This window comes from Somniosus microcephalus, chromosome 20 (genome assembly GCF_052327205.1).
Source record: "Somniosus microcephalus isolate GS21.2 chromosome 20, FLI_Smic_1.0, whole genome shotgun sequence".
Taxonomy (NCBI): Eukaryota; Metazoa; Chordata; class Chondrichthyes; order Squaliformes; family Somniosidae; genus Somniosus; species Somniosus microcephalus.
The window spans coordinates 329,835-342,779 of NC_141006.1; the positions used below are offsets into that span (position 1 = coordinate 329,835).

At 49.6% G+C, this 12,945-nt stretch overlaps 1 protein-coding gene across 2 annotated transcripts in view; it reads left to right on the forward strand.

Moving 5' to 3' along the window:
* Positions 1 to 12,945, forward strand: part of LOC147103016 (nuclear GTPase SLIP-GC-like) — a 425,066-nt gene that overhangs the window by 148,517 nt on the left and 263,604 nt on the right. For both annotated transcript variants that reach the window (XM_085962284.1, XM_085962285.1), the window contains exons 8-10: positions 9,499 to 9,677; positions 12,357 to 12,393; positions 12,478 to 12,612. In XM_085962284.1, coding sequence (XP_085818410.1) covers positions 9,499 to 9,677; positions 12,357 to 12,393; positions 12,478 to 12,612 — 351 coding nt within the window. The remainder of the gene's footprint in view (positions 1 to 9,498; positions 9,678 to 12,356; positions 12,394 to 12,477; positions 12,613 to 12,945) is intronic.

Below are 12,945 nucleotides of genomic sequence, written 5' to 3' on the forward strand. Positions count from 1 at the left end.
GACTATCCCCGATTAATCCTTGCCTCTCCAAGTGGAGACTAATTTTGTCCCTCAGAATTTTTTCCAATAATTTCCCTACCACAGATGTTAGGCTCACTGGCCTGTAATTCCCTGGTTTATCCCTGCTACCCTTCTTGAATAATGGTACTACGTTAGCTGTTCTCCAGTCCTCTGGTACATCCCCTGTGGCCAGAGAGGTTCTGAAAATTTGTGTCAGAGCCCCTGCAATCTCCTCCTTTGCCTCCCACAGCAGCCTGGGATACATCTCGTCCGGGCCTGGGGATTTATCCACTTTTTGGCCTGCTAAAACCGCTAGTACCTCCTCCCTCTCGATGCTAATATGTTCAAGTATGTCACAGTCCCCTTGCCCGACTTCTATGTCTGCATCGTCTTTCTCCATAGTGAACACTGAGGCAAAAAATTCATTTAAAACCCCACCTACTTCATCTGGCTCTACACACAGCTTGCCACTTTGGTCCCTAATGGGCCCTACCCTTTCCCTGGTTATCCTCTTGCCCTTAATATACTTATAAAACATCTTAGGATTTTCCTTTATTTTGCTCACCAGTGTTATTTCATGGCCCCTCCTCGCCCTCCTAATTTCCTTTTTAAGTATGCCCCTGCACCTCTTATACTCCTCTAGGGCTTCCACCGTCTTTTGTCTTTTGTAACTGCCAAAAGCCCCCCTTTTTTTCCTAATGCATTTTTGTATATCCTTTGTCATCCAAGGTTCCCTTTGCTTGTTGGTCCCACCCTTGACCTTTACAGGAACATGTTGGTGTTGTACTCTCTCTATTTCCCTTCTGAAAGCCTCCCACTGTTTTGATGTGGATTTTCCTATAAGTAGCTGCTCCCAGTCCACTTTGGCCAGATCCTGTCTTATCTTATTAAAATCAGCCTTCCCCCAATTTAGAACCCTTATTTCCGGGCCGTCTTTGTCTTTTTCCATGACCACCTTAAATCTCACCGAATTGTGGTCACTATCGCCAAAATGCTCTCCTACAGACACTTCCACCACCTGCCCGGCTACATTCCCTAGAATTAGGTCCAGTACCGCCCCCTCTCTTGTAGGACTTTCTACATGTTGGCTCAAAAAGCTTTCCTGGATGCACTTTAAGAATTCTGCTCCCTCCAAGCCTTTCACACTCTGACTATCCCAATTTATATTGGGGAAGTTGAAATCCCCCACTATTACTACCCTATTATTTTCACACTTTTCTGATATCTGCCTGCATATCTGTTCCTCTATCTCCCCCTGACTGTTTGGGGGCCTATAGTACACTCCCAGCAAGGTGCTTGACCCCTTTTTGTTTTTAAGTTCTACCCATATGGCCTCATTAGAGGAACCCGCTAATATATCATCCCTCCTTACAGCAGTAATAGACTCCTTAATTAATATTGCAACACCCCCTCCCCTTTTACACCCCCCTCTGTCTCGCCTGAAGATTCTATACCCCGGAATATTTAGCTGCCAGTCCTGACCCTCCCTCAACCATGTCTCCGTGATAGCAACAATATCGTACTCCCATGTGTTCAACAACAACTTCAGTTCATCCACCTTATTTGCAAGACTCCTTGCATTAAAATAAATGCCTTCCAGCCCTGCCATATTCCCTTTTGCCTTCACACCTTTGCTCTGCCTTCCCTGCTGACTTGTTTCTTCCTCCTTATTTGGCTGTAAATCACCCCCTACTATAGCTCCACTCTGTATCCCATCCCCCTGCCGAATTAGTTTAAACCCCCCCCAGCAGTGCTAGCAAACCTCCCCGCAAGGATATTGGTTCCCCTCTGGTTCAGGTGTAAACCGTCCGACTTGTACAAGTCCCACCTGTCCCAGAAGCAGACCCAGTGATCCAGGAAACTAAAGCCCTCCCTCCTGCACCATCCCTTTAGCCACGTATTCATCTGTTCTATCCTCCTATTCCTATACTCACTAGCACGTGGCACCGGGAGTAATCCAGAGATTACAACCTTCGAGGTCCTGCTCCTTAATCTTGCCCCTAGCTCCCTAAATTCTTGCTGCAGGACCTCATCCCTCTTTTTACCTATGTCGTTGGTACCAATGTGGACCACGACCTCTGGCTGTTCACCCTCCCCCTCCAGAATGCCCTGCAGCCGCTCAGTGACATCCTTGACCCTGGCACCAGGGAGGCAACAAACCATCCTGGATTCACGTCTACGGCCACAGAAACTCCTATCTGTTCCCCTTACTATAGAATCCCCTACGACTATTGCTCTCCCACTCTTTTTCCTCCCCTCCTGGGCAGCAGGAGCACCCCCAGTGCCAGGAAGCTGGCTGCTGCTGCCTTCCCCTGGTGAGTCATTCCCCCCAACAGTATCCAAAACGGTATACCTGTTTGAGAGGGGAATGGTCACAGGGGTTTTCTGCACTACCTGCCTACTTCTATTGCTCCGCCTGGTGGTCACCCATTTCCTTTCTTCCTGTGCAGCCCTTCCCTGCGGTGTGACCAACTCACTAAACGTGCTATCCACGAACTTCTCAGCCTCGTGAATGCTCCACAACCCATCCACCCGCAGCTCCAGCTCCTCAATGCGGTCTGCTAATAGCTGCAGATGGATGCATTTCCTGCACACGTAGTCACCAGGGGCAGTGTCCCTGAATTCCCACATGGAGCAGGAGGAGCACATCACGGGGCTGGGCTCTCCTGGCATGACTTTCCCCTTAATTAATTTAAATTAATTTACTATCACCAATTAAAGATATCTCTAAGGCTCTTGTATAGTCTACCAACAGTACCTGCTACACCAGAAAAGACCCTAGTAACGATAAACTACAGAGTAAAAGTTTAAAAAAGAGAAATACTCACCAACCAATCACTTACCTGCTCCCTGGTGACGTCACACACTGACTATTTTTTACCTCTCTCCCCTGTGCGACTGTTCACAGTGATGCCGATACTGTGCGACTGTTCGCAGCGATATGGTGCGACTGTTCACAGTGATACTGATACTGTGTAACTGTTCACAGTGATGCCGATACTGTGCGACTGTTCGCAGCGATACGGTGCGACTGTTCGCAGTGATACGGTGCGACTGTTTGCAGTGATACGGTGCGACTGTTCAGTGATACAGTGAATGCCGCCTCCATGGGGTAGGCTTCGCCATAAAAAATGAGCTAGTTGAACGTCTCACAGAGTCTCCTTGTGGAATAAACGAACGCCTCATGACTCTACGGCTCACCCTAGCCCGGAACCAGTGCGCTACGGTCATCAGTGCGTACGCCCCAACACTGGAAGCCACAGATGAGACCAAAGAGGAATTCTACTCCAGCCTCGAACAATCCCTGTCCCGAGTCCCAATGGGCGACAAGCTGATCCTCCTTGCCGACTTCAATGCCAGAGTTGGAAAGGACACAGACCTCTGGGGAGGTGTGATCAGCAGAGAGGGAGTAGGGAAAGCCAACTCCAATGGTACCCGCCTCCTGATGAAATGCTTAGAACATGGCCTTGTCATAACCAACACCTTGTTCCGTCAGAGAGACAAGTACAAGGCTTCATGGCAACACCCTCGCTTCAAGCACTGGCATCTGCTGGACTACGTCATTGTCCGGGCGAGGGACGGCAAGGACGTCCGCATCACCTGCGCCATGACAGGAGCTGATGACTGCTGGACAGACCACCGCCCAATCCGCTCTGTCATCTCCATCAACGTAGCCCCAAAACAGTGGCGGCAACAGAAACAATGCCGCAGGAAAATCAACGCTGGAGCACTCAAAGACCCTGCTAAGAAAGCCCTATTCAGCCCGTGCCTCACAACCAACCTGACGACTCCCAGTGATTCAGAGACACAGAGGGGTCGATTTTATCTCAGGTGCGGGGAATTGGCGGGTTCCCCGAATTTAGTGATTCCCACACGATTCTAAATGGATCTATGAGATTGATGCAATTTTAACTCAATTGGCCAATTGATTGGCAGAGCAAAGGTATGGGAAGCCTTGGCAATTGAGTATTTCCAGTCAGAAAGTCGCAGAATATGACGTCATCATTGCTGCTGCTTTTAAGGTCCACAGCAAGCCTTGCTTCCTCTGCAGGTTCCCAAACTTCACCATTAAGATGGCACAGGAGTCTGCAGGAGCAACGGCCAGCAGGAGGGCCAGATCTGCCCCAAAATTTGATGAGGCTTCACTGCAGGCATTACTGGATGGTGCTAGGGCCCACAGGGAGGTCCTGTTCCCTTCTTCAGGGAGGAAGAGGCCTCCCAGTCAGACCAAGGCTGTGTGGCTACAGGTGGCAGGTCAAGTTAACTGCTTGGGGCTCACACGAAGAACGTGGTTGCAGTGCAGGAAAAGATTCCATGACCTTCTTTGCACTGGAAAAGTAAGTACTGTATGATGTTTCCATCACCCTCAACCTGATCCCCATTGCCTTTCCTCACCAGCACTCAGCTTTAACAATCTCTTCCTGCACATCCCACTAGACACTCACATCCATGCACCCTTACCCATTCCCTCTCTCTCTATGCTCGCATTCACAGAACTATGCCACCATGCAGCCCTCACACTCCCTCTCACTCTGATGCTTTGAACACAACTGACAACACACAGGGAGGGCCCTTGGTATTGCAACCTCACTCCATCTTTGTCTCCTTCTAAGTATCTATGCTATGCAATCTCTGCACTCACTCCTTCTTTCTCACTCAACCTCCACTTGTCTCCCTCATTGCAGGAAAAGAGAGCTCACAACAGGAGAGAGCGAGCCAGGACAGGAGGAGGGCCGCCCTCATTAGCCCAGCTCACCCCCTGGGAGGAAGGCGTCCTGGAGATTGCCGGGGCTGACCGAGATGCGGACGTTGGGGAAGGACAGACAGGAGCATCCCCGCAAGCTGGTGACAGAATAGTTTTCCATCTCTCTCATTGGTATTGCATGAGTCGCTGATAATGATTCTGAAGTTACATCATATAGACTTATGATCATCTGCAAAATGCAATGTGCATGTAACCTTGGTATCACATATCTAACTTTTTCCTTGACTCCCCCACAGGACCATCGAGAGCCCCCATCCCCAGTGTGCAGGAGGAAGAGCCTGAGCAGCCAGACTCCTCAGAGGAATCTGCAACCTCTGAGGGCGCAGTGTCAGCAGAAATAAGCGCACCCAGCACCAGCACAGACACTCACACCTCGGTGGGACCTTCGGGACATAGAGTAAAGTTGTCACCTTGTGTATCACAGCTCACAAGTGAGCATCAGCAGATTGTGGAGACAGGGACAGCAGTGGAGAGTCCTCGTCGGAGGGCGCAGGACTCTGCCAGCTCGGCTCAGCTGCATGTCGACCCTCTGCCTTTGGGTCCATCCGTAAGATCAGAGGTGATGGAACTCCATGCACAGATGCAGGAGTCTCTGGCAGGTTTTGTCTCTAGGGTCGCTGCGAGTGTGGAGCGAATGGAGGAGTCCATAGCGAACATGAGCAGAGCCTTTGTGGAGTCATTGGCGCATGAACGCATCAACACGGAAAGGATGGCTACCTACGTGGAAATGATTGCTGCCTCCGTGGTAAGGCTGGCTACGGTAGAGGAGAGGAGGGCAATGGTAGAGGAGAGGAGGGTCACTGGCAAGGTTTGGAAGCTAAGCAGAGCCAGACCTGGTTAGTACCTGGAGGGGTGACCATCAGGGAAGACCAGGTGCAGAAGGTCACAGAAGGAGGCTCGAGGAGGGGCGGTTGGTGAGAAGGTCACGGAAGGAGGAGCGGCTGGTGAGCAGGCCCGGGCGTTGGGCTGAAGATTGTCGGACAGGAGGAATGGTGGAAATGGAATGGCGGCGCGCACCGACGCAGCGGCTTTGCTTCTCCCAGTCATGGGAGCTTGCAAGATCACATTTCGTTGTTCATGTACTTGTGCAATGACAATAAAGTTGAATTATTATTATTATTATTATTAGGAGGTTAGTCGCCAGGGTATGGAAAACATGGTGAGTGTTCAGAATAGAATGACATCTCTTGAGGAGCGATGGGCATCTATTGAATAGAGAAACCAGACCTTCATGGAAGTCCTTCTGAGTAGGACTGCCATTGTAGATACGGGTCCCCATGGCCACCCTGATGTGCAGCAAGCTGCTCTCAAGCCACTTGCAGGCGCTGAGGGGGACCTGACCCATGAGAGGGAGGTTGGTGGCAGACCTCAAGGAAGTGGGGGCTCCTCTCCAAGCGCTCACACTTCCATGCCACTGCAGAGCCCTCGGTCAGAGCCCCGCCGGAGTACACACCCAATGGAGATAGAGGTCTCAACCCCTGCACAGCCGCAGGAGCAGCAGACAGCTGGCAAGCCCTCACAGGCTCACCATCCCAGAGGACACCCGCCAAAGGTGTCGAGACAGGAGCAGCAGGAAAGTGAGCAAGGGGCCTCCACATCTGCTGAAGCCACAGGGGAACCACTACTTAGGAGCATGCGTAAGAGGAAAATAAAGCACAAATAGTCACAAGGGTAGTCACTTGGGTGAAATGCTGTGTATTTTGTAAAAATGCCATCAGTTGTTCGTTTTTCATAAAAATTCTGATGGCAACTTCTGCAGTTGTGGCGTGTGTCATTTCGCGAATGGGGCTGGAGGTCCTCTAATGCCAAGAGGGGAAGGAAAAAACGGCCTCCCATGCTTTTGGTAGGTGCCTCAGTTGAGGAAGCGCTGAGCGAGTGTGGCGAGAAGGGTCTCGCAGGAGGTCACACTGGAGAAGTGTGTGAGGCTCCAACCTTCCACAGGTGTGGTTAGGCCTGGTAAAAGTTGCCCCAGACCTGAGACAACAAAGTCCTGCCACCTGCAAATGATGACTGATCAAATCTCCTCTTTAATGTTGGACTTGTAGCTGATAGTCAGCAAGCCAATAGTGTTCACACCAGGTTTCACAGGCGTGAACCCCACCAGGTGTATTTTACTTGGGAAAAGGGTTAAACAGGCAAGGGCCTGTTAAAATGGGATTATAAAGGCCAATCAGTGCTGTTTAAGGGCCCTAAAGACCAGTCCCATCTGCTGCGTGGTGGAGACGGGAACCGGGGCGGGGGAGTCCCGACCCCCAGGTTTTGCGATTTTAACCCCCCGCACGCCTAAATGCTCGCCTGTTGGCTGCGTTAAAATCAAGCCCAGAGTGTCCACAGCACCTGGTCTGCACTCAAGGCCTCCATAATCAGCACCTGTGAAGAGACGCTTGGTCATTCGACCAGGAAACACCAAGACTGGTTCGATGAGAACGACCAGGAGATCCAGGAGCTAATAAGCCGCAAGCGCAAGGCATTCCTGATCTGGAAACAGCAACAGAACTCGAGAGCAAGAAAGCAGCTCTACAGACGCCTGAAGGTCGAGGTCCAACAAAAAACTTGCGACCTAAAGAACAGATGGTGGGTGGAGAAAGCGCAGGAGATCCAGCAGCTAGCCGACAACCACGACGTGCGTGGATTCTTTAGCGCAGTCAAGACCAACTATGGCCCAAGCACCCAAGGTCCTACCCCACTGCGGGCCAAGAATGGAGAGGTACTCATCAAGGACAGAGTGGCAGTCAGTGCCTGCTGGAAGGAGCACTTCGAAGATCTCCTTAACCGAGACTCTGTCTTCGACGCGAGTGTCCTCAACTCCATCCCGCAGCATGCTACCCGCCACCATCTCAGCACAATCCCAGCCCGGCATGAGGTTGAAAAGGCCATCCGACAACTGAGAACAACAAGGCCTCAGGAGCAGATGGAATCCCCGCCGGGGTGCTAAAACATGGCAGAGAAGCACTATTGGCGCGAATACATGAACTCATTTCTCTTATTTGGAAGGAGGAGAGCATGCCAGGGGATCTCAGAGACGCCGTAATCGTGACCATCTTCAAGAAAGGTGACAAGTCCGATTGCAGTAATTACAGAGGAGTCTCCCTGCTGTCTGCCACAGGGAAAGTGACTGAGGAGGATTCTTGCGATGACTCCTCCCAGAGTCACAATGTGGATTCCACCCACTAAGGGGCACAATAGACCTGATCTTCACCGCACGTCAATTACAAGAGAAATGCAGGGAACAGCACCAACCGCTCTACATGGCCTTCTTTGACCTCACAAAGGCCTTCGACGCTGTCAATCATGCGGGATTATGGAGTATCCTCCTCAAATTCGGCTGCCCTCAAAAGTTTGTCACCATCCTCCACCTGCTTCACGACGACATGCAAGCCGTGATCCTGACCAACGGATCCACCACAGACCCAATTCACGTATGAACTGGGGTCAAGCAAAGCTGTGTCATCGCACCAACGCTCTTCTCGATCTTCCTGGCTGCAATGCTCCGTCTCGCCCTCAGTAAGCTACCAGCTGGAGTGGAGCTAATCTACAGAACAAACGAGAAACTGTTCAACCTCCGTCGCCTCCAGTCCAGATCCAAGGTCATCCCATCCTCTGTCATCAAATTACAGTATGCAGACGACGCTTGCTTCTGCGCACACTCTGAGGCCGAACTCCAAACCATTGTCAACACCTTCACCGAAGCGTACGAGAGCATAGGCCTTACACTAAACATCCATAAGACAAAGGTCCTCTACCAACCTGCCCCCACCGCACAGTACTGCTCCCTGATTATCAAAATCCATGATGTGGCCTTGAACAACATGGACCACTTTCCGTACCTCGGGAGCCTACTGTCAACAAGGGCAGACATCGATGACTAAGTCCAACACCGCCTTCAGTGTGGCAGTGCAGCCTTCGGTCGCCTGAGGAAGAGAGTGTTTTAAGACCAGGACCTCAAACCCAGCACCAAGCTCATGGTCCACAGAGCAGTAGTGATACCCGCCCTCCTGTATGCTTCAGAGACATGGTCCATGTACAGCAGGCACCTCAAGGCACTGGAGAGGTACCACCAACGCTGCCTCCAAGATCCTGCAAATCCATTGGCAGGATAGGCGTACCAACATCAGTGTTCTCGCTCAGGTGTGTCACTGTGTGACTGTTCACAGTGATACTGTGCGACTGTTCATCCTGATCCCGTGCGACTGTTCAATGATCCCGTGCGACAGTTCAGTGATCCCGTGCGACAGTTCAGTGATCCCGTGCGACAGTTCAGTGATCCCGTGCGACTGTTCAGTGATCCCGTGCGACTGTTCAGTGATCCCGTGCGACAGTTCAGTGATCCCGTGCGACTGTTCAGTGATCCCGTGCGACAGTTCAGTGATCCCGTGCGACAGTTCAGTGATCCCGTGCGACTGTTCAGTGATCCCGTGCGACTGTTCAGTGATCCCGTGCGACAGTTCAGTGATCCCGTGCGACAGTTCAGTGATCCCGTGCGACAGTTCAGTGATCCCGTGCGACAGTTCAGTGATCCCGTGCGACTGTTCAGTGATCCCGTGCGACAGTTCAGTGATCCCGTGCGACAGTTCAGTGGTCCCGTGCCACTGTTCAGTGATACTGTGCCACTGTTCACAGTGATACTGGTGCTGTGATGATTCTATATCCCTCTGACCTAATATTGTACCACATTGTCACCATTTATTTTGACAATTGAACTTCTTTCACCCTTTCTTGTGTGTGTTTTGCAGCATCTGACAAACTGCTCATCTGTCTGGATTGTGTCAAGGATTTCCAGGGCTATTGATGAAAAAATTGCAGATGAGATTTTTGGTAAAACTGTAAAAACTGCCACTAATGGGGGAAGATGTCAAGACGTTGTTTTTATCTGCACGCAGACAGATGATATCCAGCCGGAAGAATACATAAGGTCTGTTTGCATTCAGTGAATGTACACTAAAGTTAGTTATATTTATCATCTTACTTGGAGACCCCCCACCACCACCCTTTGGTGCTGCTTATAGTAGAGTCATAGAGTCATAGAGTTATACAGCACAGAAAGAGGCCCTTCGGCCCATCGTGTCTGCGCCGACCATCAATCCCTGTCCCAGTCTAATCCCATTTTCCAGCATTTGGTCCATAGCCTTGTATGCAGTAGGTCAGAGGTTACCCTGTTTACTAAAGTCAGAAACAGCTGCCTTGATTTTAACTCCCGTGTCGTTGGGGGGTTTGGGTGGGGGGCAAATATTAGGTTCAACCAGCCCAACTCCATTCCCGCCTCAATAAATTGTAACATACAGAAATCAGGCCATTGACGAGGCCCTCGCAAAAGGCAGGTGCGGGCCTAATTAGCATTCCTTTTCCTGGCCTGATGACATCATCAACGCTGTGACTTGCATTTAACTGGTAGCGAGGGGAATGTCCGGCAGTTGATCCGAGGTGGGAGCTGCAGATTCCCCTATCCCAATCTCTCGTCCCTTGGCCCGATCTCCCTTTTCCCCCCTCCACGGAATCAGAGATCGTGGGCGGGGGAGGGATGAGATTGGAGGTTGGGGCTGGGGGAGGGCGCCTTTCTCTTTCTGAATGCTCCGTAAATAATAAAGTTACCCATAACCAGCTCAGAAATATGTTAAGTAAGGGTATCAAGGAATGTAGAATAAAGGTGAGCAAATGGAGATGAGGTACAGATCAGCCATGATCTAATTGAATGGTGGAACAGGCTCAAGTGGCAGAATGGCCTCCTCCTGTTCCTATGTTCCAGAGACCAGCCATTAGGAGAGAAATCTCCACCTTCTGTCTTCCCTCCCCAGACAAGATGAAAGCCCTGGAACTCCTGGGCAGACATGCAGGAGAAGCAGAGGAAGTCAGGGAAGTAGGAAGGGAGGAGCTAGCTGCAGGTTGGTCACAACATTCACCTTCTTGTATCCCTTGACCTGTCTCATTGCACCAAAATCTGACACTAAGATCCTGTGAATATCAGCAGTGACAGAAGATATTAACCAAGTCATACACCCGACTTGCAGTACTTTCTATTCTATTATATCGAACTACATAGAAATTACAGCACAGAAGCAGTCCATGCTGGTGTTCATTCTCCATTTGAGCTGTATTCTAATCCCACGCGTCTGTCTCTGATGGCTTGTAGCTGGTAAAAGGGATGTGCTGAATGACCTCCTCCTCAGTCGGGAACTCATCATGATGCTGAGCCTAGAGGGCTTGCCCACCCTTCCTCTTCCTCATTCAGAGCAGGAAGGAGCAGTCCTTTTCAGTTCTGGAGCTTGCAGCATGCAGTAACAATGCGGTACTCTCACTGGACTGTGGAAGTGCTGCACCTGCTCTGTTCACACATTTGAGGTGGAGTTTCAGTATGCCAATGGTCCAGTTGCACCATGGGCTTCATTCTATAGAAAGCAACCTGGGCAGCAAACAATGACCTGGGAATCGGCTCCTGCCTCCAGGCCACTGTACTGTGAGCCACAACATGTCCTTTATTGGGCCGTTATTTCCTGGAGGTGGGAGCAAAGCTGGTACTGCTCCCATATATAAGGATTGGAAGAAAGAAACATTTTGCATTTATATAATGCCTTTCACAACCTCAGGACGTCCCAAAGCGCTTTACAGTCAATGAAGTACTTTTGAAGTGTAGTCACTGTTGTAATGTAGGAAATTTGACAGTGAATTTGTGTACAGCAAGCTCCCACAAACAGCAATGAATTTATGAACAGATAATTTGTTTTAGTGATTATGGTTGAGGGATAAATATTGGCAGGACACCGGGAGAATTCCCGTGCCCTTCTTCGAAATGGGATGGGATCGTTTATGTCAAACTGAGATGGCAGACGGGGCCCTGATTTAATGTCTCATCCAAAAGACGGCATCTCCGACAGTGCAGCACTCCCTCAGTATTGCAGTAAAGTGACAGCCCAAATTTTGTGCTCAATTCTCTGGAGTGGGATTTGAACTCTCAACTTTCTGACTCGGGCGAGAGTGTTCCCCATTGAGCCAGGGCTCGTATGTCAGACGCGTTGGCCCAGAATTTGTGGTCAGTGGCGAAGCAAAGGGGCTCGCTGTTGGCCCTGAAGAAAGCTGTCCAGAGATCTCACGATCTCTGTGGTGAGAACTTTGCCTTTTTCGATGTTCAAGTGATTTCAGTGCTCTGTAGTGGGAACCCCTGGAGCGATGCTGAATTCTCACAGACAGGAAACCATGAGAAGCTGCTTTTATCTGGACATTTAAAAAATGTTACAGAGTGAAACAAAGATTGGGACTCACAACTGGAGATAAGGTAAAACCTGAAATATCATGATCAAACTTAAAAAAAAAAATGTAAAATTAAAAAAAATTGTACATTTTATCATAATGGAGAAATTTGACACTCCACAAATGTAAGAACTAGTTTTTCAGGGCCATAATGTTTGTTCTACATGAAATGTTAGCTCTAATTTTTTTTTCCGTACACGGGCCATTTCCACACATGCGTGGTGTCTTCCTGCGGCAGCAGCTTGTGAGTGGCCTGCGCGGGACGCTGTTCGTTCGCTAACATTAACCACCGCAAATTCGGGCCATTATTAATGTCCTGATACTGAAACGTTCTGATTCGCTGTTTCAGGGAACATGATATCACGATTGAAGAAATGAACACAGCTGTAAGTAAATATTAGACAAACATTTACAATGATAAAAACCCTGAGCATAGAGAGCAGGATCAGATTATTCCTTTTCTTTCAAAGACCAACCCCTTCAGACATATTGAGGAGCATTTGACAGAACACAAGAAAAAGAAACGATTTTGCATGCTGCATCGAAATAAATATGTAAAGGAGGCTATGATGAAACAATATGAAAAGAAGTTGAATAAACTGATGGTAAGTGCAATCCCTCACGTATTTGTAACCAGTGCGAACCCAGCTCATGGCCCAAGGAAATATATTTTTTTGCACACCTGCACAACACTCCTCAGCTACAATTAAGTTCACAGCATCAGATAGTGTATTATACCCTGAGCATTGAATATACAGGGCAGAGTGTGACACCCTGAGCATTGAATATACAGGGCAGAGTGTGATACCCTGAGCATTGAATATACAGGGCAGAGTGTGATACCCTGAGCATTGAATATACAGGACAGAGTGTGATACCCTGAGCATTGAATATACAGGACAGAGTGTGATACCCTGAGCATTGAATATACAGGGCAG